Source organism: Larus michahellis, chromosome 5 (genome assembly GCF_964199755.1).
Source record: "Larus michahellis chromosome 5, bLarMic1.1, whole genome shotgun sequence".
Taxonomy (NCBI): domain Eukaryota; kingdom Metazoa; phylum Chordata; class Aves; order Charadriiformes; family Laridae; genus Larus; species Larus michahellis.
This window is the reverse complement of record NC_133900.1, coordinates 15,295,985-15,320,080: the sequence shown is the minus strand read 5'-3', so window position 1 is coordinate 15,320,080 and position 24,096 is coordinate 15,295,985. Positions and strand designations below refer to the sequence as shown.

The window sequence follows — 24,096 nt, the reverse complement described above, 5'->3', positions numbered from 1 at the left end:
GTTTAAACAAAAGAGATATACTGAAATCGAGCTTGAAATCTAAACCTAACAGTCCAATTTGAGTTTGTGCTTACCAACTGCACGCATCAAACCACTTTTCTACTCTTTCCAATAGCCCCATTGAGGCAGCTGAAATGATGATGTGCAGAAACGTACGTGAGGATGGTTCGGCTGCTAGGATTTGTGCACTTTTGACATTGATAAAGCCAAATAGTCACCTTTTTTCTTATTTTCAAATGTTTTTGGCAAAATATCTTCTTCTTTGACGGTCTTTCTTTTAGTGCATGTTAGTGTTTTACCTGTCATAATTATCATGAAAAGATTTGTGGTGAAATTGGTGCACTGATTTTAATTACTCGAGGCTTTCACCTTTATTTTTCCTGTTATTTCTCCAAATGCCCCTGTTAAAACGCTCCAGCCGCTGCTTTGTAACTTTTTAATGCAATATACCTTGACGAATCACAGCAAGCATCGCAGCGCTCCCTTCAACAACGGCACACTAGGGGGACTATTTCTCTGCAGTGGAAGAGTACCGGTGCTAAACAACCACCACAGCGGTCCCATGCCAGAAGCCATGGAAGTCAAGTAAAAAAGGAAAAATAAGGAAAATTTTTTTTTTTATTTGGAGATCTTTTCTGGGAGAGTGGAAGGACAGAGAGCACCAACAGCGGAGGTGTTGAACGAGTTTGGTCTTTCCCTTTTAATTGAGTAGAGTTTAGGATTGTCCTGTCTTTTTTTTTTTTCTCGTTTTGTTTATTTTTGGGGTATTTTTCTGTGCGAAGACAGACCAGAAAGCCCTGCCCGGAGGGGCTCTCCCAGGAGAGGAAAAAGGGGGTGCGAAAAGGCACCGCCCGCTGGGTACACCCCCGGCTGCCAGCGGCGCTGGGCCGGCTGAGGGCGATCCCCGCCGCCTCCCGGCAGCCGGAGCTGTGGCGGCGCTCGCCTCGCCCCCGGGAGGTGCCGCCGCCGCCGGCGGGGCCCGCTGGGGGGCCGCCCCGCGACCGCCCCGGCACCGGGGGCCGCGGCCCTTTCCCAGCAGCCCGCCTCGTAGCCCACCCATACGCCACTTAAAAATAACGATACCACAAATACCGCTGATCAATAAGCAGGCACGAGCCGACGAAACTTGATATTATTTTTTTATTTTTTATTTTTTTTTAAATTTTGGTGGGTTTTCTGCAGGGAACGGTGCTGTGGAGCGGAGGGGTTCGGTGTGGAGGGAGGGGGGGGTGTCTGCAGTGGGTGGGCACTGGTTACTCCAGGGGTGATTTAAAATCCCTCCGACGCTTCTCTCCCCGGTGAACGTGTCCCGCTTGTCGCCGGCCGGGACCCCGTTACAGCTTCTTACCGGGCAAGCGCCATCGCCCCCCGCCCCGGGGCAGGACCGCACCGGCGTTTCGACCTTCTGCGCTCACACCCCAACTTTTTAATATTTTTTAATATTTTTTTTTTCTAAGGCAGTTTCAAACTCGCTAAGAGCAGTTTCCTTTAGGCAACTTGTTTTTAAGGCAGTTTTCACAGGGCTTTTTGGCTTGTTTTTTGTTCCTCCCATCTCCCATTGAACGATCCTGCGGGGGGGTCCAGAGGAATCACCATTTCAGCCGCGATTTCTAATTAGCTGCTATTCCAACGGCCACCCGCTTCCCAGCACGGCCCTTCGGAACCCAAAACAAACCCACCCCCCACCACCCCCGGCCCGGGGTGAGCTTGGGGCGGCGGGCGCCGGTCGGTCCCTTACCCCCTTTCCGGGCCCGTCCCCTCCCCGCCGGCCGCGCCGCCGCAGTCCCCGCCGCCCGCCGACTACAGCTCCCAGGATCCCTCTGGGATGCCGCCGTCCCTTCTCCTCCCCTCCCCTCCCCTCCTCTCTCCCTCCCGGCCCTTGTTGTTTGAAAAGGCTCCGGCGGAGTTTTGGGGGGAGCCGCCGCGCCGTGGCTCCTCCGCCCGGGGCGGTGCGGTGCGGTGCCTCCGTCCGGCGCTGTGGAGAAAAGTGGGCTGGGGGCGAGGAAAGGCGGGAAAGGGAGAGGAGAGGAGAGGAGAGGAGAGGAGGGGAGGGGGACACACGACGCCGTGAATACCAGGGTAAACCCCTCCCACCCTGGCTGGGAGGGAGAGGACTCAGCCCCGGGGCTAGACCGACCCAGCCACCGCCCCCCGCCCCGCCCGGAGGTGAAGCGCTGGCCGATCGCCTCCTCCCGGCGCCGGGGGGAGGAGGAAGGGGAAGGAGCAAGTCCGGGGAGCGGCGGCCGGCGCGGAGCTCGGCCCGGCGGCGGGGCGAGGGGAGGGAAGGGGAGGAGAAGGGGAGCCCCCCGCGGCCCTTCCCCGGCGGGAGGGTCCCGGCGGCGGCGGGGGGGGCGGTGCCAACGAGGCGGGGCGGCGGCTGGATCCTGCCCTGGGACGCCGGAGCCGAAGAAGTTGCGGCGGGGCGGCGGCCGCCCCTGTCGTCTCTCCCCGATGTTCGTGTGACTCGGCGGCGGCGAGGAGGAGGGAGGGGGGGGAAAGAACCTCCCGCCTCAGCCCCGCTCCGGCTGGTTGTTGTGCGTGAGAGACAGACAGGCACACACACACCGCTCCCCCCGTCCCGCCCCTGCCCTCGCCCCGCAGCCCCGGGAGGCCGGAGCGGGCGCGGTGCTGCCGCCGCGTCTCGGGGCTCCCTCGGCCCGGCCCGGGCGCCGCCGCTGCCGGAGGAGGAGGAGAAGGACTGCCCCGGCGGGCAGGCGGCCCAGCCATGAGCGGCGGGGAGGTGGTCTGCTCGGGCTGGCTCCGAAAGTCACCACCGGAGAAGAAGTTGAAACGCTACGTGAGTGCCCGCTCCCACCCGCGGTCCCCGTTCCCCCCCACCTCAACCTTTCCGTTCCCCGCTTCTCCCCCGCCGGGGCTCCCGGCTCCCGCCCGGCCCGGCCCGGCCCGGCCTCCCTGCGCGGTCCCTCCCGGCCGGGCCCGGCGGACGAGCCGCCCTCCCGGGACTGCTGCCCGGTGCGTCCCGCGGGGCTTCCCCGCCCTTTATTTTCCCTTTTTTTTTTTTTTTTTTACTTTCTTCTTCTCCTTCTTTTATTTCTTTTTCCCCCTTACAAAAGGGGCACCGAGCGGTCAGATGTTTCTGCCCTGCTTTTATCGCCTTTCTGAGGGGAGTCGGGAGAGAGGGAGGGGGGCGGAGTTTTTTCCGTCTTCCCTTTGGATCCGGGCTCGGTGTATATATATATGTTTTTTTTTTTGTTTTTTTTTTTTTAACGTAAACACTTGCCGCCGCCCCGGTGCTGGGGCCGGATCGGAGGGGAGGGCGAGGGGCGGCCCGTAACCGGGCTCGGTGCGGCGGGACGAAAGTGGCTGCGGGCGGGAGAGCGGCCGGAGCTGTCGGGCCGGAGGCGGCGGGAGCCGGGGATGCCCCGGGAGCCCTCCCCAGTGCGGCCGGGGGAGGGGAGGGGGGGGGGGGGCGCTTTGCCCTTGGGACCGGAGCCCTCATACATTGGGGAAAAGGTGGGGGTGGGAGCAGGGAGTTGGGAGAAAAGAGCCTTTTTCTCAGTTGAAGTCGAGCCCGCTGTTGCTCAGGAGTAAATAACGTTGGCGAGAGGCTGCGGCGGAGCTGACACCGAGTCCGCAGGAAAATGGAGCGTGTTTGCTGAGAGGGCAGATTTCGTGACAGCGGTGCCGCCGTGCGCCGGGGCTCCCGGGGCTGGCGGGGACGCCGTCGAGTCACGTAGGAGGAACGGGGTGATGCCAGGAGTCATCCCTGCCGAGCCCTCTCCCCTTGGCACCCTTGGGACGCCTCACGGCATCTGTGTAATAATTGGTACAAAATGTTGGGCCACCTCTTCTTTTTTTTTCTTTTTTTTTTCCTTCCTTCTTTTTCCTTTTCTCTTCTAAAACCTTCATTTAGCCGGTTAGGTGGTATTTAAATAGAAATGGCCTTTATAGTTACCAGTGTTTCGGTTTTTATTTATTACTTTTTTTAAGCAGCTAAACCTTCCAATTCATTTGAGAATCTGTGAACGTGGGTCTTAATGTCACCATGTTATTTTCATCTGTTAGTGATTAACAACCACTTCTCGAAGAACTGTTGCTGTTACGGACAATTTTTTTTAAATGCAAGGAAATTGGTGAAATGAGACTCTTTAGAAATGAAAACATAATATTAGGGGTAGCCTGTTCCCTGGTTCCCAATGGCAGAAATCCTGTTCATGCAAAGGACACAGGATCAGACTCGCAAAGATAACATCCTGATGGGTCATGGCAGGGCTGTGCTTCCCTGCCGAATCAGACATGGGCAGTATTTTTGATGGATCCTACACGTATGTGTGTATATTCACATGATGCTGCTTTACCAGTGTGTAGGAATTAAGAGCAGTATTAATGGTTTTAAAGTTTGAATAAATTTCCCGCTCAGGCTCTAAATCATGTACAGTTATGCTGCTCATTAGAGGAGAGTGTTGTAAGCAAGAGTTTGCCCTCATAAGTCTATACCATAAATCAGTCCCTAAATATGCTAGCTTTTTTCCATGTAACTGGCCTTTTGCTGTATTTATAGCTCCATTTCCATACTGGAATAAGATCAGAACCTTTGAGAGGAAACCCCTGACTACAGCGTTGCTCAACCCCTATCCTAAAGAAGTAATTCCTTAATTTTCCCTTGAAAGGGGGATCTGCTTTTTGAGGAGGCGGAGTATTGGAGTGATAGTATGCCAAGCTTCTATGAGCATGACCTGGTTTAGCATCTGCATGCACTGTAGGCCGTAAGGTCATAAGTTTAAGTAAGTCTTGCACGTTGTTTCAGACTGTTTTCTGCTTGTATAAAAGAAAGGTACTGTTTAAAGGAGGTACCTTAGTACCTCTGAATAATAAAATTCCTCCTGCTTGTCTGTGGTGCCTGATCGGTTGTAGGCTAAAGGTTCATGCTCACTTCAAAGACCTAAAAGTGACCTTGACATCACAATCGCCATCTTCAAGCAAACAAAAAGTTGACGTACTTAAGACGATGAACTTTAGCTGAGTGCACTGATTGAAGTGTTGGCTTATGCTCTCTGTAATTCTATGCTTAGACAAAGGCACAGAAGAGCTGTGTTTTTTTTTTTTTAAAGCCGTTATTTTATACCGGTGATATTTCAAGAGGCTGCACCAGACGAAAAGATGGGAAAGTGATTTCAATAGGAAACTGCTTTTCTGCAACGCATACTTTTCACATATATATATGGAAAATTGTAACTTCACGCTCTATTAGCTTTTGCATGCAAGTGTTGGGGCAAATCCAGGTTACCATCTGGGAAGGGAGATAAAAAGTCTGAAATTGCAGTTAAATATGGTTTCAGTTTTTAGGAGGGGTGGAAAGGAGCACTTTGAAGCTAGTACACAGACATATGTTTCACAGGGACTTCAATTTTTAGTTTGAAATGGTTGGACACGGTATTAAAGCTAGCTTACAATCATTTTGAGGCTAAAAAAAAAAGAAAAAAAAAAACCCACCCAACCCTGTCCTGCAGGTGTGAAAATCAGATTTCCTTGACTATATACCTTAATGCCATGGATGTCTTTTCCCCCCTTAAAAGGACTCCTGTTTTCGTGTCTCGTTTGTGCTTTTTTGGTATGGAAGTAACTTTCTGATAACCATTGGCACCTGGTGTTGGTTCCCCGGAGCTGGTATTCAGAACAGCTTGTTTTCTGGAATAGACCGGTCATTTCCAGCAGCAGATCTCTGGGGAAAATACAAGTAACTTCGGGTGTCAGCTGTGGGTCGGCGATGAGGGTGTGGATTTGGTAGAGAAGAAGGGGAAGGGAGCTGGGGCTAAACCCTGCACAGGTCTCTACAGCCTGTGCAGCGGTAGCACGAGTACATGAAAGAACCTGTTTGTTCACAGGGAATGGGGGACTGCTGGATTTCACAGCTTCTGCTGCCCTCTGTATTATTTTCTTCCCTCACTTATTCTGTTGCCTGTAGCTTTGCAGATGTTTACGCCCTCACCTTAACCGTATTGTACTTTTTCTGCTCTGGTCCCCTTATTTTTGAGATGTAATTGGAAAGCCCCTTTCTCTCCATCTGTCCTTTAAAAAGTGATGGTAAACCTTGGCTTTGTGGTTTTCTGCTACGTTGCAGTTCTGCTGTGCACGTGCCAGTTAAAATAGCTGATTCTTTGTGGTAGCAGCATAGAGGATTTTGTGCTGCCATTATGCTAAGAAACCACCAGATATTTAAACACAGCTGTCCTTGGTAAAGCAAGGGAGGAAAGCTTGAGGGAATAGGAATCGGTCTTCTAAATTCTCTCCTAGAGCTACTACACTTTTGTCTGGGTGGTGGATGGGGCTCAGTATGACAACTGCATGCGCTTAAAATCAGGATTTCAGCATTGATGGTCAGTTTCTGGAACTGGTTTGTAGAAAGTCTACTGATACAATATAATAATTCTCAGTATTTTAACATGTCCCGCTAATAGTGAAATACACTTTATTTAATAAAAGGTAGAACTTCATCAAAAGCATCTCTCATAAACTATATTGGGAAAAGAGAAAACACTTTTTGGGGTAAGTTGCTTCAGATTTGTCTGTGTCTGATAGGCATCCCTGTGCTTACAGGAGTTCATAAGGTGATTTTGAAACCTTTGTTTTGATGTAGTTATTACTAAAAATGCTTTGGTTATTTGACCACTCCTATTGATAGTGCATTTAATTATTTAAAAACAAAGGGTTTAAAAATGAGAAATAGGCTTGATCTCCTCAGGACATAAGGGGCTGTGATATAATTCGGACGAGGCTACTTATAGCATCCTCTTACTTATTCTAAAGTTCTCAGTTGTAGACGGTGACTAGAAAAGTGCCAGACTATTAAGCTGGTTATTGATGTTTGAACTATAGGCTAAGACGATATAGGTACAAAAGTAACAGAAGTGGAATATTTTACTATGGTTTTGTTTGGCTGTTGCTGTTTGGCACTGATCACATAGGTGCCTCTTCTGTCTTGAGTAATACTTAAATGTGCTAAGATATGTAAAGGTGTTAAGAAATGTTTTATTCAGCAGAATAGCTGTAATCTGGTAAAAGCTGCAGTGCCTGACAAAAGCCTTTTTTCTGGAAGGCACCTGTTTGCATTAAAGCTTTTTTTGTGATCTTGCATGAGCATAGTGAGCAAACTTAAGAAGCCAGTTGGTTTACAGAAAAAAAAAAAATACCCAAGATGAGCTTGTTTGACATCATTCAGTGCTGTCCCAGTAGAGCTGGGTCAAATTAACTCAAGAGATTTGTGTAATCGAGTAACATCTTAATATTCTGAGCCTGATTGTGCTTGTGCTCCTCCAGGAGCTGCTGAAGACCTTGTGGGAATCAGTGTTCTTGCAGAAACCTTTCCTTCTGGAAGGAAGTCTGTCCCTTCCCTTCTGCTATGCACCGTGCAGGAACCAGTATTTTGACTTTTGATATTTTTAAATACGGGTTAGTAAACCCTAAACCATGAATTCCCAAAGCATGACTAAACATAGTGCTTTTGTTGATTATGGAAGGAAGTCGCGTTGTTTTGAGTGCTGACTGAAGATACTGAAATGATCTCGGGTAGGACTTCGGGGGTATACCTACCTCCTAAGCTTGCTCTTTGGGTGCAGGTCTCACTCGAGGAGCATGGAACTCATTGTACAAGTATTTATCATCTTTGACAGGACATCAACAGCTGGTGTTGACATTGCTGCCAAAGCCACAGCACTGTCAGTGCCTGACCTACAGTGTTTGAATTAATTACCAGTGGATGGTTTCAGAGGGTAAGAGCAGGTGACAGCACATAAAACAGATTAAGAAGTCTAATATACATGTACTAAGAGAAGTCTCTTCTGCTAATTATTCTAATTTTCACGTAGCATACCACACTGATGTGCACAGTTAATTTAAATGTTTTTGAGCTTGGATGGTCAGGCAGTACCTGAACTGTTTGAACGCTTCGCTTCTTGGTGTAGTTGGGAAAGTTGGAGACTCAAGTAGCAGAAGTTGTCCCGTTCCTTTTGAAGTGCATGCGAACTGCTGGACATGTGAAATACGGCAGATACTCTATAGATGTTTCTTGAGGTGAACAATTTCTCTTAACAGCTCTTAAATAGTAACCCTTAATTTGCAACAATAATAACTGAGAGATGAGGAAACAGTGTAATTCAGACTTTTGGTGATGTTGAAGATCGTTCTCAGTTGGGTGTGTAGCAGTTTATGGGTACCCTCTTGCTCTGCTGCTGTCTCTTGGTAGGTGTGTTAATAAGATTTGGAGCAGCTAATTGCAGGGGATTACAATTCAGTGAAGAACTAACAGGGAGCGGGGGGGGAAGTAGAAAAACTGTTTCCCACTTTCTTGATGCTGCATAGTAGCTGCTCCTCCACATACGCACAAAGTCTTGCAGCATTGAACATTGAGTATAAGCGGCATACGTAGTAACCAGAGGAAATAATGAAATACCATGGATTTAACTTCCAATTATACGCAGATGACCTTGTTTTGCATGCCTCTTAGTCAATCGTAAGCCCAAAGCAGCTGTATGAAATAAATGTGAATTGGATATATTGAAAAAAGAATGTTTTTATTGGACAGATTAGCTTAAAAAAATAAAAAAGTACAGGCGTTGACTTTCAAAATGAGCATCGGTTCTGGAGGCCTTTGGTTGACCAGGTCACTCTTTAAAATGAGAGATAATCCTTCCATTTTCATTCATCTTTCTTGGTGTTCAACAGTGCCTTATTTAAAAAGAGGAAAGTGACAGACATAAAATTGTTTCCAGTGTCTTTTTTCTCTCTCTTTAAGTTTTAAAAATCTTGGAATGATCGTTTGGACACTTCTGAGGCACTTTTTGTCTCTCTTTGACATGACTTTTGGATCAGATGATTAGAATAAAATGTAATCTCTTACGGGTATTTAGGACACATTTATTTCCCATTAAATATGGCCATGGCTTTGACAAAAGTCTTGGCAAAAAGTAAAAGGAACATCAGTGATGCAAAAATGTAGTAATTTTAAGGGAGAAAGTAATTTTGTGTATTGTAGATGTCCCTGGCTTGGGTATCTCACACTAATTTAGTCTCGCTAACACCTTTTTCTAGTCTAAAAATAGATGTCACCAAACTATATCGGGTGAAATATTTTCTTAAGTCAAGAAGGGGAGTACAACTGATGAGGTGCAAGTTTTCTTTTGATGTAGAGCAAATAAACATAAAGCAAAGATACCCCTCCTTACTTTTTTCATCCCAGCTTCTTTTGTTGTGTGGCAGTGACAGACTTCTTGAGACTTTTTCAAAATGACCTTAAAATTTTCCGTGCTCCAGTGACTAATCATTTTATTGCCAATAGAAGCAATTTCAACTGTTGCAATTTAATTGCGGTATTTCATTAGGAGGGACAGACCTTATGTCATGCAAATTACTTGAGCAAGGCAGGCAGAAAGATCAGACAGAAAGGGATAATCTTGTCAAGGCAGGTATGTGTTGTGTACAGGTGAATATTGTTAGTCCAGTGTAATTGCTGCTGTTGTAGGGACGCCAGTGTGAGTTCAGCTCCTCATATGTACAAACAAGTATTTCTAAGGCAGTACTATCTGTTTTTTTTGTTGTGTGGGTTTTTTTGTTTTGGTTTTTTTTTTTTTGTGGGGGCGTAGGGGGGGATTCTGCCATCTCCAGACCGAAACTAAAGTAATGTTTATTCTCAATTCCCCCTTTATCAATTCTTGATTAGGCTGTCGCGGTTCCTCTTTTATGAATTCTTTGGCCTGTTTAATTTAGGAAAAGTGTTCATAGTTGTCCAAATAGTGTTAGCTTTGTAAATATTGCTCAGTGCAATATGCTGGTTGTATTTTTGTGCTTTTTCTTTAAAAAGAAAACTGGCTTCCAATAGAAGGTTATGTAGTCTGGGTTTTGTGCTTGTGTTTGGTCTTGCTACCAGCTGTTGACAAAAGTTTTGTTTCTCGTGATTAACTTTTGAGGCTTTTTGGAACATGCCATACCGCTTTTAGTTGTGAAAAATAATCTTACGTTATGTGGTATCTGACTGTCTCCTTAGCAGTATCCAGCAGGGAAATGTTTATAAGGTAACTTTCCCTGAGATGAAAGAGCCTGAATTAAGTGTTGAACTCTGCGACCATGGTATTTTGTTGGTGGTGTTTTGGGGCTTTTTTGTTGGTGTTTTGCGTTTTAGTTTTTTTTTTTTAACTGAGGAGAAGGAATATATTTAATTGCATTTTATGCACCAAAATTACAACTTTGGGATAGAACTCCCTGAGGTTACGGTGACACATTCTTCTTCCTTTTTTTTTTTTTTTTTTCAGGTAAATGGCAGTTATTTGGGGTAAATGACAGCATGATAGTTGTCTCTTTTGGAATGGGTGGTATCACAACATGTAATTAAAACAAGTCAGGCATTTATGTCCATATGGCCTGTGTATTATTATACATAATATCTGTACATAATAATACGAATAACTATGTGTAAAAAACATACCTTGAAAATGAGTTGATACTTCTGCTGGGAGACTGTGCCAAATCAGTGTACTAGCTTGTTGCTTTTGGACAGGTGAGTTTAGGCCCCACATCAAGAACTGAATTAAATGAAAAAGTTTTGCTCGTTCTTATTTTTTACAGCAATTTATTAGCAGAATGATTTAAAAAAAAAAAAAACCAACACAGAAAAAAACCCCAACAACAAACCAACAAAAAGTTGTTCTTCAAGAGCCATGCTTGGCCTTTTTTTTTCTGAGAATTTCTAGGAAGCCAGGAGGAAGCTTTGCCTTCTCTGCTTTTAAAAAGGAGGTAATGGGGGATGTCGGATGGGGAATCTTGATGTGGGGCTGTGCGCAGGCCAGGCCAGGGATGGCGTCAGGGTATCGGGATGACCATGCCTAGCAGAATAGAAAGCAACCTTGTCTCTTTGCCTGTTTTCCAGCCGGCTAGCTGGTCATGTGCGGGTTGCCTTCCTGCTTTATAAGTGAAAACAAGGCCAGATGAAACCCTTCGTGGCGGTGGAGGTAGTGGCTGTCGCAAACCAAATCTTGTTCCCCACCCACTTCCCAGGGCAGCCAGCCTTGGGGCAGGGTGATGGCAGATCTGCTGCCTACCTTCCTCCGGGGTAAGCCTGTCTCCACCCCAGGAGGAATGCGATGGGTTTCAGTGGTGCCATCCAGCACGTTCCCATTCTCCGGGGTTATGGCTACCACCGGGCTCTTGGGTACTTCTTGCCTCAAAAGAAAAGGACAAAAAAGGAAAACAACACAAAAAGAGAGAGACTTTGGTTTATTTTTCTATGTTGTCTGGGGCTTGGGGTTTAAAAACAAAATAAACCTTCTGTAGGTGTTTATTGCTGACAGTAGAAGTTCACAGGATTAGATTTGGGGTATGGCAGAAGAATACAGGAAGCTGTTCAAACACAGTTAATACTCCTGCCTTCAAATAGACCTTCGATGAAATCAACGCAGAAGAATTACAGCCCGTTTGGGACAATTATTAAAAAGGTAAATACACACATGATATCAGATGAAAAATGGATTTTAAGTTTCAAAATGGAATGATACCCTTTTATAAAAAAAGAAGCAATTCTGAAAAGAGTGTGTCAGTTTGACATTTTCCCTTTGTATGAAAAATAACTGCACTGAGTCACGTAATGTGCTAGACAAATGTTCCCATTCACACTTAATGCATGTTTCTTTTACAGTTTTCTGACGTTTGTGTTTCCATGTAGATTCTTAAGCAGGATCAGATGTGTTAGAGAAGCTGTGCCTGGTTTTGGGGTGGTGCAGGGGAGGATTGATATTTTGGAAGGACTGCTTTTTGAAACCAATTGGTGTAGAGCATGTAAACAATTGTTAATCTTGATGAACTCCAAAGTTCATATACAGAATCTAGCAAACAGTTATGATTTAAAAAAAAAAGCGCATGTAAATGTTTGTTGTACCTAAAAATACGGTGAAATACTGACAGCAAGTCTGCTCCTTCCCAGCAAACACTGAAAAGTAAGGACCACATTAGGAAAGAGGTGGTGAGGATAATTTATCTGATGCTCCTAGTGGTTACTGTAAGGATTAGTATTGTGTTCTTTTTATCAAGAAACAACTAAGGGAGAGAATGTCAAAGTAATGCACAGGCTTGAGGTGAATTGGCAATTTGTCTGTGCGTGGTTTAATTTAAAAAAAAAAACAAACAAAAAAACCCCAAAAAAACCCCCAAAAAAAAACCACAAAGGGAGAGGGGAAGGTATGGAGTGCAATTTGAAACAGCAGAGGCTGGCATTTCCCAGGAGAGAGGGGACAGTGGAGCGCTCTGCCCTGTGATGTCCATGTTGGGCGTGCAGGAGATTCCAGGGGGCTTGGAGAGAATCCTCCTGCTGTAAGCGTGAGCGCCTGGGGGTCTGGGATCTGACAAGAGGAGGCTTCTAAAATGTCGTGTTGTAACCAGTTCCTTTGGTTTCATCTATGTGATCCCGTCTTTTACTAATTGTGGTTGAGGTGCTGGAAGTGTCAGAGGTAGGGTATGGGTGTGATTTCATCTGCCAATTCTGCTTTCCTAGAAAGTAGTGATCCATATGAACTTGATTTGAGATTTAAGCCACAAACTGACAAAAATGCATCCCATTTGAATATATCACTTGTTATATAATTCCATGAGTTCTTCAGTGTTGCTCTTCATTAAAGAAATGTTTCTTTCTTTCAATTACGTGTTATACTGTGTGATGCTCTCATTTGTCAGTTTATCATTAGATAAACTTTTTGTTTACAAAATCCTTTCCTGTTGCTAAGGGAGATAACTTTAAGAAGTGCAAGATTGGATATAAAGTATAAAAATAAGTGTATCTTCCTGGATCTTGCATGTCCCAATGCATTCCCATTTACTGTTATGCTATGTGGATAAGTTTTGCAGTCTACTGACTTCTTGCTCAGTGTGAAATAATGCCCTTAAAGCTCAAAGCTGAGGTCATGTCACGCTCTTAGTTATGACCTCTCTAATACAGTTGTCTGTGTGCACAAATGAGGTTAAATTACATAAGCTTGTCAGCACTATGAAAATAATGTAAGTTACTCTTCACTATGAAAGGTCCATCGGCAGACAGAACATACTTATATGCACTCAGGAGTCGGTCATTACTAAGATAAAACCTGTTTTTCCCTTTCTTGAGTTTTGGGGAGAGGAAAGGAGAAATGGGGCAGAGGGTCAAGATAAAAAGTGAAGAGTAGCATTCAAATGACTCATTAGTGTAAATTGGGAAACTTAACCCTGTGTGGTGGGTTGACCCTGGCTGGATGCCAGGTGCCCTCCAAAGCTGTTCTATCCCTCCCCCTCCTCAGCTGGACAGGGGGAGAGGAAATATAATGAAAGGCTCATGAGTCAAGATAAGGATGGGGAGATCACTCAGCTATTACCATCACAGGCAAAACAAACTCCACTTGGGGAAAAACTAATTTAATTTATTACCAAGCAAATTGGAGTAGGATAATGAGAAACAAAATCAAATCTTAAGAACACCTCTGCTGCCCGCCCCCCCCCCCCCCAACTTCTCCCTTTTTCCCAGGCTAAACTTTACTCCTGACTTTCTCTACCTCCTCTCCCTGAGCAGTGCAGGGGGACAGGGAATGCGTGCTGTGTTCAGTTCATCACACGTCGTCTCTGCTGCTCCTTCCTCCTCAGGGGGAGCACTCCTCACACTCTTCCCCTGCTCTAGCATGGGGTGCCTCCCACTAGAGACAGTCCTCCGCAAACTTCTCCAACATGAGTCCTTCCCACAGGCTGCAGTTCTTCATGAACTGCTCCAGCGTGGGCCCTTTCCACAAGGTGCTGTCCTTCAGGAGCAGACTGCTCCAGCGTGGGTCCCTCTTGGGGTCACAAGTCCTGTCAGCAAACCTGCTCCTGTGTGGGCTTCTCTCTCTGTGGGACTTTAGGTCCTGCCAGGAGCCTTCCCATGAGGTCACAGCCTCCTTTGGGCATCCACCTGCTGTGGTGCAGGGTCCTCCATGGGCTGCAGGTGGGTATTTGCTCCACCATTAATCTCCATGGGCAGCAGGGGGACAACCTGCCTCACCAGGTTCTTCACCACGGGCTGCAGGGGAAGCTCTGCTCCAGCGCCTGGAGCACCTCCTCCCCCTCCTTCTTCACTGACCTTGGTGTCCACAGAGTTGTTGCTCTCAGATCTCACTCCTCTCTCCACTGGTGCTTTTGCAGTAGTTTTTTCCCCTTCTTAAATAAGTGCTACCACCATCACTGATGGGCTCAGCCTTGGCCAGTGGTGGGTCCACCTTGGAGCCAGCTGGCATTGGCTCTATCAGACACAGGGGAAGTTTCTAGCAGCTTCTCACGGAACCCACCCCTGTGGCCCCCTGCTACCAAAACTTTGCCATGCAAGCTCAATATACCCTCATCACCCCAGGATAATTTTGTCCCAGGACACGTAACTACAGAGTTTTCTGCCATGGTGTGTACTTCAGTGCTAAGTTAATTCACACTCCTTTGCATTTTTCCTTGACCTGATGGCTCTGTTTATCTGTGAATCTCTGCAGCTCCAGGGGGAAAAAAAAAACAACAAAAAACCACAAACAAAACACAGTGCAGGAATTTATTGTCTGATTTATAAAGAGAGTGGCAGGAAGATCTTTACTGATTATATAAGGGAGGCACCATCATCATTACATAAATTTGATAGTGTTCTCTGGTGTTTTCTTACAGTGCAGCCATAACTGACTGTGGCTCAAATCTTCTCGTTTGCTGTTTTAGCCTTGGAATGGGCACATTAATTATGCAGACTGTTGCTGCAATTTAACAAACTTAAAACTTTCGCTAGATACGTACTGCTGGTTGGTCTAACAAACTGTGGAGGGGAGGTGCAAAGTCATAAGCAACACTGCTGAGATGCTCGATTGCTTCCAACAACTGCTGGGAAGGCAGCGCTATTCCCATCGGGGTGCTTCTCCTGTTTTCTGCTTACGGGAAGAGGTTTTCCTATCAATCTCTGCAACCAGCATCCGACAGATCTGAAGTATGTTCCTGCCTCCCTTAGCTGGCTGTAAAATGACCCTTCTTTTTGTCTGCCTTGGATCTTTTGCTTCTGGTAGCTGTTGATTAAAGGGAGGCCAGATGCAGTTCTCCTCTCTGAAATCTCTGTCTGCTTAAAGAAAATAAGGAAGACCGTGATCTGTCCTTTCCAACTGGGAGACTGAGCTGGACAGATGTTTCTTACTCAGTGCTAAGGAGGAAAGTCCCTGGCCAGGGGCTCTAGGATGAGGGTTAAAAGGTGAAGAAATCCTACGGGGGCCTTCTGCTGTGATGATCGCTTCAGCCCTGCACAAGTGAGAGAGAAGATCCAAACCTTCTGTCTCTCATGTCCTTCCCTCCTCCTCCTTCCTCTCAATGCAACTATCTTCTGTTTATTTTCCTACTTTTAAATTGCATAATTTAGTCCTTCCTGTCACTTCCTAATGTCTGAATCATAGGTAGACCTTCCTGCCTGCAGTAAACAAATGTTTTACTCCTGGCACCTTTCCAAGCGTTGAAATTGTGTTTATGGAGGTTGGGGGGTCCCTCCGGCAATGTGCTTGGGAAGCCAATTCACTCATGTACAGGTCGGATAAGCTGCTTACTGCGTGCTTCTGTGGCCAACTGATTTCCTTGTCTTTCCAATCTTCTAAACTGATGTAGCCGCTCGGCTGATCAGGACAAGCAGGTGAATGGTAGCAGATGATTAAAAACAGAGTATAAACAGCGGGTAACGAGCTTCTGAAGTTAATAACAGTAGCAACTAGGTTGCCTCAAGTCTTGCTGCTGTTAGTGTTGCCTCTTCTCTCCTCTCTCTCATGCCTTGCATGTGCCTATGCTGCTGAGATACACGGTGTCTGCATTTAACCAGTTGCTTGTGATGGGCACTGTCTAGTGCTAGAGTTCTGCTCATTTTTTGGATTCTTTCACTGCAAGGCAAGCAGATAACACAGGGCCATTTGGGATGCGTGGTCTGCTTCCATCAGCCTGCTGGGCCTCTTTGGGCATATTTGTAAAAGCGGCAAACTACGAGTGTGTCATCCTCACTTTTCCCCTTATTACTCTAATTTCTAAGCTTTGAAAATCCTTCATTTTATTTTTATTTTTGAATTGACTGTGACTTCACAAGGATGCATAGAAGACCCAGCTAACACCCATGGGGACTCGCCACCTCTCCCGATGCACTTGCACTCTCTCTTCGCTGGTTTCTGTCCTTTATGGGGAAAACTCATCTTGAATCCTGATAGACCAGCCTCACAGTGTGCTGAATGCTACAGCTCCTACACTGCAACTGCATGGAGGGAGGAGGAAAGATCCAGTCCTTGTTTTTGCAACTTTATACCTTCCCATCCATCTGTGCATCCTCACTTCCCTCTCTGATTCCTCCTACTAAGATGGGAAGAAGGTGAGAATAAGACAAATATATTTAGGACAGACTAGATAAGGTAAGAACACCCTGAATGTTATACTGAATTCTTAATCGTGCTTTCTTGTAAAAGAGAGAGAGCGCGTGTGCCTTCTTTTCAACACTTACAACTTACTTTGATTGCTGACTGTGTTGTATACAGCCTGGGAAGCATATTCTCCATGCAGATGATTTAAAAAAAAAAAAAAAAATAAAAAATTGGCAGGTTGTGCCAATAAAACAAAGCAACAGAATATTACCGTAGCCTAGTTTAATACCAGTTTCATAAAATACAGTTGAAACAAAAGAACCCTGCTGTTACATGCCATAGGAATGCCTCGCGTTCCAGTTTCTCCTGGCTGAGGTTGCATGCGCGCAGGGGCACGGGGTTTTCCCTTGTGCCATTTGCTCTCATCAGTAGAGGAAAGGATGGAGTTCCTCACAAAGATAAATTTGAGAGATTTTGGACCTGGTGCCTTGTCTTAGAAGTTGTGAATGAGTTGGATACCCTTTCTGTCTTCATTGCCTACTTGCACTGTTTGCCTACGTGTAATGAAAGAATTTACTTTTCTTTCTGCAATAGTGGGAGGAGTTACCGATTCCTCTGGTTGGGGTTGAAATGAGTTTTCTGTATTTGCAGTGTGAAAGTCATTTTCTTGAGAGTGCAATTTGCGTCATGAACAGTGCTAGGGAATCGGGAAGAAAGAGGTGTGATGGAAGACATATCCTGTTTATAATATCTTCTAGTCTAAAGTGATGGCAACCTGTTTCTTAAGAACACTCTACCACGTGGGAACTGAATGTGGAAACAAGTATATGAATATATTTTAACTTTATCTGTTTGTTACGTGCATTTTGGAATTCTTGAAACTAAATACTACATATTCAAATAAATGCCATGTTAAATAACACAGAAAATACTTTTGTGTCCTTTGTACACTGTATGGTGAAAGTTTTGCTGAATCAGAAGCAAAAATGTAAGGGTTGGGTCCTGTAATTATAGCATTACAGGACCTGTCTACTATTGCCTTTTAATTTAAGCTTGTAATACAAAGTGTTTCTGGTTAGAATGAAGATAACACTGACCAAAGTATAATGAAACCCAATTTTTAAATCATTTGCATTACTTTAAGTTCTCTTGTAATGTTCCACAGTAGTATTTTATCAGTTCTAGTCAATAAATATCACATTGATGTGCAAATCTTTTCATTTGAACTTGAGGTTATTAAATTATACTCTTGCATTGAATTTCAGTGATTGCATTACTGCTGTTCATCTAAGGAGATGACAATCTTGACACCTCAAAGGATGTTGGGCTTCTTGTCTTCTTAAAAAGACATAAGTAGTATTAAAGTCAAATTTGGTGGAGAGTTGTGTGATTTTTAGCAAATAGTTAAGCAGTGCTTCTGTGAGTTGCTTGTGAAATTCCAGTAAGTCTCAATTTAAAGTGCAAATATTTCTCCAGGCAATTGAACTACACAGCCTGAAGTTTCTATAAAACACCTTTATAGTGTTGTGAAAAAAATCACACTAAGCTTTATACCAAAACTTATAACTCTGTGAGCAAGTGTAAGCCAAGAAAATGGTTGAGACTGTAGTGGAAATGTGCTTTCCCACGAAATAAAATCCAGGGATGTAGCCACTGTAATTGTGCAAGAAATTATCATAAATGTGATGTCATAGTCTCTGCAACTTTCTGAAGGGGTAGTCTGATTTTGAAATCAACCCAGTAGTGAATAACAAGCCTCTGAATTGGCCCAGACAACAGCAGACATGTCTGCATCATTTGGGGAAAGCAGTCATCTCCTTAGAGAATTAAACTATTTCAAAATAGAAGTTGTTGACTCAATGTGTTAATCTTGGCTTTTCATGAAGAAGTGCAGCCTCTCACACTGATTAATTTATTTTTTTTTTAACTTTTTTTAACAAATCCCTAAACTAGTGGCTACATAGGTAAAAAGAGACCTATTGTAAGAAAGTAATAGTTTCTCAAAACTGCAGTTACTCCCCAGTAGCACTCCAGCAACTACTTATTTATCTGTGGAAAAAGGTCCCCAGATGCAGATGCGATTACAGGATTGTAGCTTTTGATTTACAAGGGTAATTTCACAGGCTCACCCAAGGGCATATTGTGAAGATTAGGCAGAACCCAACCAATCTTCAAGGTTTCAATAGCATAATTCAGGAACTCTGTTTCGAGTAATTATTATAAGTGACAACAAGGACGTATTGCTTGAACTCTAGCTCTGTTAGTCATGTATTATCTTAACGTAAAAGAAAAAATGAGAGAGTCCTCTTCATTTTATAACAGTTCTGGATTAAGAATTAAGTATTTTTTAATGAAATTATTTGAAAAAAAACCTGTTGAACTTCCATTGAGTATGGTAAAACTTACCTCAGTGTCCAAATAAGGATATATTCTAAATACAATAAATCACAATGTGTATTTTTCAGCTTCTGCCATAGCTTCTTGGTGTGTATGTAGTAATTAAAACAATTTAAACAGCTTAGAAATGAATGACATGCCACCAAAAGATAGCTCTCTGCCTTTCTAGTAGGAAAATCTTCACACCCATCCCTGTATCCTTCAGGCAAAACCCTGGGTAAATAAATAAGCCTTGCAATATGCCCAGGAGGTCATCTGTAAGGGGGAGGCGGGAGCAAAATTCAGAGCCAAGAGCCTTCCCAGAAACTATCTACTGGTACATCTCCCTGTTTGGGAAGCCTTGGCTTCTGCCTGGTTCAGTCTTTCCTCATGACTTTTACAGATGTCTGCACAGGCCTACAGGTGACCTTTTCCAAGCTGATTCTTGTGTCAATAGTTCATTCATTCTTTATCTTTTTTTCCCCTTTCATCTTTATTCACTTCAGAAACAATCAATAACTCCTTGCTTGAGTTCTTGTATTTAGCCTTGTGACACTATACGTTGCTACTCTGGTAACCTGATTCATGGCTCCACTGAAAGGCAGTAGTCTTATTATTTTTTTCTATTGTTTTTTTTCCCTTTCCTTTCCTTTCCTTTTGGTCTCACTTTCCCTTGGGGATCTGCAGCTTCTGTGTTACCTTGTATCTCTTCGTCTTTGCTCTTTCTTGCCATTGACCTGTCCATGGATGACTTCCCATGTTCATTTTATGTGAGCTTTACATCAACGGCACATGGTTCAATCTCTCTGCTCCTAAACGCTGCCTCTTCGCCTCTGACTTGTCTTCTGTGTACTACTATCATTAAAGTTTCACTACCAAATGAAGTATATCTTCTGTTTTCTTGGAAGTTGCCTTTGCAGTTCACATTCCCTACTCCTTTAAAATATGCCCACATTTTCCTAACAATTAAGTCTCTTGACCACTAGAGTTGCCTATTCCAGGAACACGTAGATGACACAGCCCACCTTTGCCATTGGGTGGGCATGTAGACTTTTTCCAGACAGAACCAACTATAGCTGGTGTTGTGGTTTTTTGTGAGGCTTGCTAACCATATTGTAGATCTCTAAATGCAACAACTATTTTCTTCATAAATTCATGAAATTTGGACTACTTGAGGTTGTATTTAAAGCCTTTCATAACTGCACTGCATCTCTATAGAGACTTATATCTCATTATTTTTCCTGTCTGCTCTAACAGATTTATCTCTTTGTTTTTTAAATGCTGTGCTAAGTTTGGGAACTGATTAAACTCTTTTCTGACCTATTAGAACTTGAGTATTTTATTTTTCATTCAGTTCTTAATTAAGGCTAATTTCTTCTATTATTTGTACAAAGGATTTGTAGGCTATTCTATTCACTTGTGTATTTTTGTGAAATGCTCCTATGTTTTGTGAAATGCTCCTATGTCTAGAAAGGTAAGGTTTGCTTTTGGACAAGGAGAATGTTAACATTGAATATACTTGTTATTCTGGGCATGTTATTTTTTGACATGTTATTATTTCTCATGTTTAAAAATTATAATTATAATCCCCCCCCCATGCTGAATGGACATGAACGCCTTATAGACCAAAATAATCGAAATAACTATTTCCCCCATTTTTTTGCTCTTATGATGGTACATTACTCTGGGAAGGAACTGTGGATGATGTTTTCAGCAGAGTTCAGGCTGAAAAGCTGTCCCATCTCTCTCTTTGCTTAGAAAGCATGTAGCATGCTTTAAACATAGTTGTTCTTCTTTAGTCTAATGTGGGTAGAGTGAGAGATTCTTCTGTAGCTAGGACTTTGCCTATGTGGCGATCCATTAAGGCCAAAATGGCTTGACTTTGGGCGTAGAAACAATTGACAGAATACAGACTGGAAAGCATGGGAATTATCTGTGCTCTGTTAGGAGCTCTGCCAAGATAAGCTGCTGTCTTCTGTATCAGCTGTAAAGTTTCTTTGTGGTCATCCTTCAGCAAAGCCCCAAATAGCGAACATGATTTGAATTCCATTGAGATACAAAAGCAAACACAAATATGAAAGTCGACCCTGGAAAGAATGCAATTTTAACTATAAAGCCAAGTTTTCTTTCATTTGATGATATCACTACTCTAATAATAAAATAAATATAAAAACAAATGAAACAACAAACCCAAACAAAACAAACAAAAACAACAAAAAAAAAACACCCAAAAACCTGAAGCCAGCAGAATTCACCACGTGGATTCCCTCATCTGAAGGGGGGTAAAAAGCTTTGGAGTCTTTGAATGCTTCTTACAGCATCAGTTTGGTCTTCCCTGGACTTCCAAGCCATCCTATTGGGAATGTCTGTCAGATACTTCTGTCAGATACTCGCCTCCCACCCTCCAGACTGCCTGTGTCAGGCAAGTCTGAAGTGATTTGGAGATCAAAGATGCCTTTACGGTGGCGATATGACCACTAGGGCTGCTGCTTTGTGTTTTCACAGGTCTTTAAAAATGCTCTAAAAATTATGTGTAACAAAATAGAAATGCTTTGCACAGGAGGGAATCTGTGTATTCCAAATGCCATAGTGTAATCCAAGCCTGGTGCTGTTCAGTAGGACATAGTTGCATGAGCCGCCTCACTGGGGTCCTGCATCTGCCGATGTAGTTCAAAGCACCAAAGGCTGCTGCTGCTGGAGTTAAAACTTCTCATAGAATCATCAAATGGTTTGGATTGAAAGCGACCTTAAAGATCATCTAGTTCTAGCCCACTTGCCCTGGGCAGGGACACCTCCCACTAGACCAGGTTGCTCTAAGTCCCATCCAGCCTGGCCTTGAACACTTCCAGGGATGGGGCATCCACAACTTCTCTGGGCAACCTGGTCAGCCTGTATGTTTGAGTTTTGCAGTGACTATGTCTGGGGGAAAAGGATAGAGCTGTCTGCATGTAGATGTGAAAGTAATCTGCAAGTGGTCCAGAGCTGTCTGTGCACTCTCGCAATTGTTCTGCATCTCTCTGTGCAAGGTGCTCCTGGACCGGGTGGATGGAGAAGGTGATGACTCCTTATTCTTCTGATCTTGCTAACCTGCAGTGTTCTCAATGGGAATAACTGGAAATGAAGAGGCTACTCAGGTGTAATGAGGTTTAACTAACGTAACCAATGTTTCAACTTGTTCTACTGCATGTTTGCTCTGAGGCTTGTTTACGTATTGTATAAGCCAAACTTGCCTGTCTCGTTAGGTGAGTGTGGTTCAAGTCTGCAGAGCTAAGTGAATGTACTGTAATATCTTACATAGCATTAACAAAATATGCCCCTGTGGTATGACACATTAATGGCATACGAAATTTATATGCTTTTGAGACACACCTTATCATGGTGATATCACTTTTTTGCACATTGTGGGAAATCAGTCATACTCAAAAAATAACGTAACCATCCTTACATAGTTAAAAAATACATCAAAGGCGGGGTGCAGGGACCTGAGTTCCTAAGAAAAGTAAATTAGAGTTGAAGATTTTCTTATCGATGGTCTTTGGGCTTGTTCTGAAATGAATTGAAAATGTATGTATTGATGCACAGTTCGTATCAAGCAAGGTGATTTTTTTTATTTATTAATCCCCCTCCCCAAGCTCATTGCTGCCTTGGTCTTCGGTGAGCTTTTGGAGCTTGTTATAGGAGTATTTTTGGTATTTCATAGAATATAGCTAGTATGAACAACTTCTTTCACTGAGAAGACCTAGCATGAAAAGAATTTAATAGTCATACAGCATAACACTTTCAATGCTAAGGAAAAGTGTTCCAGTTTCATTATTTTTCTTTTCCTCTTGGACTAAGCTTAATGAGTTAATACTAAGAAAAACTCAGTAAAGAATTTTTCAAGTAAGCCAGTTAGTCAGAGCTACTGTAAGTTGATCGGTATTCTGTTAAACAGAATAACATGAAATAAGTCTGGTTTTGAACCAAGTTCTGCAGTTCATATATTTTTTTGCCAGTTCATGAGAACTGCTTCAGCTATAGAATCTGGTCTGTTGTGAAAGTGGGGGCTTTTATGCTCAGAATTGCTTTTTGTTGTCCCTTATGAACATTGGCATGTAACATCTGTGTGTCTCTAAGAACGTGATGTTTCTCAAACAAGAAATTTGAGGTTTCCAATAAGAGAGTCGTATCAGAAATGCTACCTAGATGAATTGAGATATTTAATTATAACCCATTGATTTAATGACTCTTGTAGAAAACTGTTTTGACAAAATAGAAATATTTAACTGTTATTTCTGTCACAGTAAAAAATCTAGATATTTTAATTTTAACATGAAAACAATAATTAAATTTATTCCAAAGACTAAAAAACAGCTCCACTGAACAAAACACTTCCAGATTATTTTTTTCCCTTCTGCTCTCCCCTCTCCCAAAAGGTTGGAAGGAAATGCAGCTTCATAATCTTGGTGTTTCCTGATTTTTTCCTATTTTGATAGCCTTCCAAATGCGCATGTCACGGTTTGCTTAGGGTACGTTGTCCAGAATTTTTCAGGGTAACTTAAAGCAGAGATAGTTAAAGTAGAGATAGTAAGCATATACTCATGTATAGCTTACCTTGTGGCTTGTATCTCAATTTTCCCGTGTAGTTATCTGACCTTCTTAATCTGTGTTACTGGAAGAAGGTTTGTGCAAAACACTGGCTTTTATAACAGGAGAGGCCATGACCATAGTGATTTTTATCTGGAAATAGTGTCTAGGAGGCAAGATGTTCCCTTGTTTGAAACTTCACAGTAGATTTTTTTTTTTCTCTCATAATTTCCATTTTCAGTCCAATTGTTTTGAGTGTTATGTAAGAAACCACAGTCTTCAGACTACACTGATGTTAGCCCGGTGTGTGGGTACCATAGTGATGAAAATCTGGCTTTCCTCTGGGATCCAGAGGTGATGGTGGAGCCAGTGAGGAGCCTGGAGTAGTGTGAAGATGCTGGACTTCACAGTACTTTATTGCACACTCTGATATTTCTGTGTGTCTTGAGTGGAGAAAGCTACAGGCAGAAGTTCAGCCCTGAAGTAAAGGAGGTTGTGTGATGGGTAAACTTTTCTCTGGAGTAGGATAGATTTGTTTGTCTAGCAAACTGGAGGTCGTAGAGGAATTCCTTGCTGCTCTTAATGCCCTAAATTGAGAAGACGTGGAGATGAATTGAATAATGTGGGCTGAGTGCACTATGGGTGATTGGATGGCCTTGTATATTTACATTTGACTTATTATAGTATAGTCATTCTTCTTCGTCTTCTAAAATTAGCAAAGCACAGCACAATTATAATACTTTCATGCTTCAGGATAAGCTTTGCATTTCATTAGTTCATTGGTTCTTATTTATGCTACGTCAGTTCAGGA

At 43.6% G+C, this 24,096-nt stretch overlaps 1 protein-coding gene across 2 annotated transcripts in view; it reads left to right on the top strand.

Moving 5' to 3' along the window:
- The first annotated feature begins 2,041 nt into the window (after positions 1-2,041).
- The window catches only part of GAB1 (GRB2 associated binding protein 1), a 102,943-nt gene continuing 80,888 nt past the window's right edge, over positions 2,042-24,096 (top strand). Inside the window, exons 1-2 of one of the 2 annotated variants that reach the window (XM_074588890.1) lie at positions 2,042-2,266; positions 2,602-2,797. In XM_074588890.1, coding sequence (XP_074444991.1) covers positions 2,726-2,797 — 72 coding nt within the window. In that variant the 5' untranslated portion in view covers positions 2,042-2,266; positions 2,602-2,725. Of the gene's footprint in view, positions 2,267-2,361; positions 2,798-24,096 lie in introns of those variants that run through there. The other variant, XM_074588891.1, reaches the window with a different exon arrangement.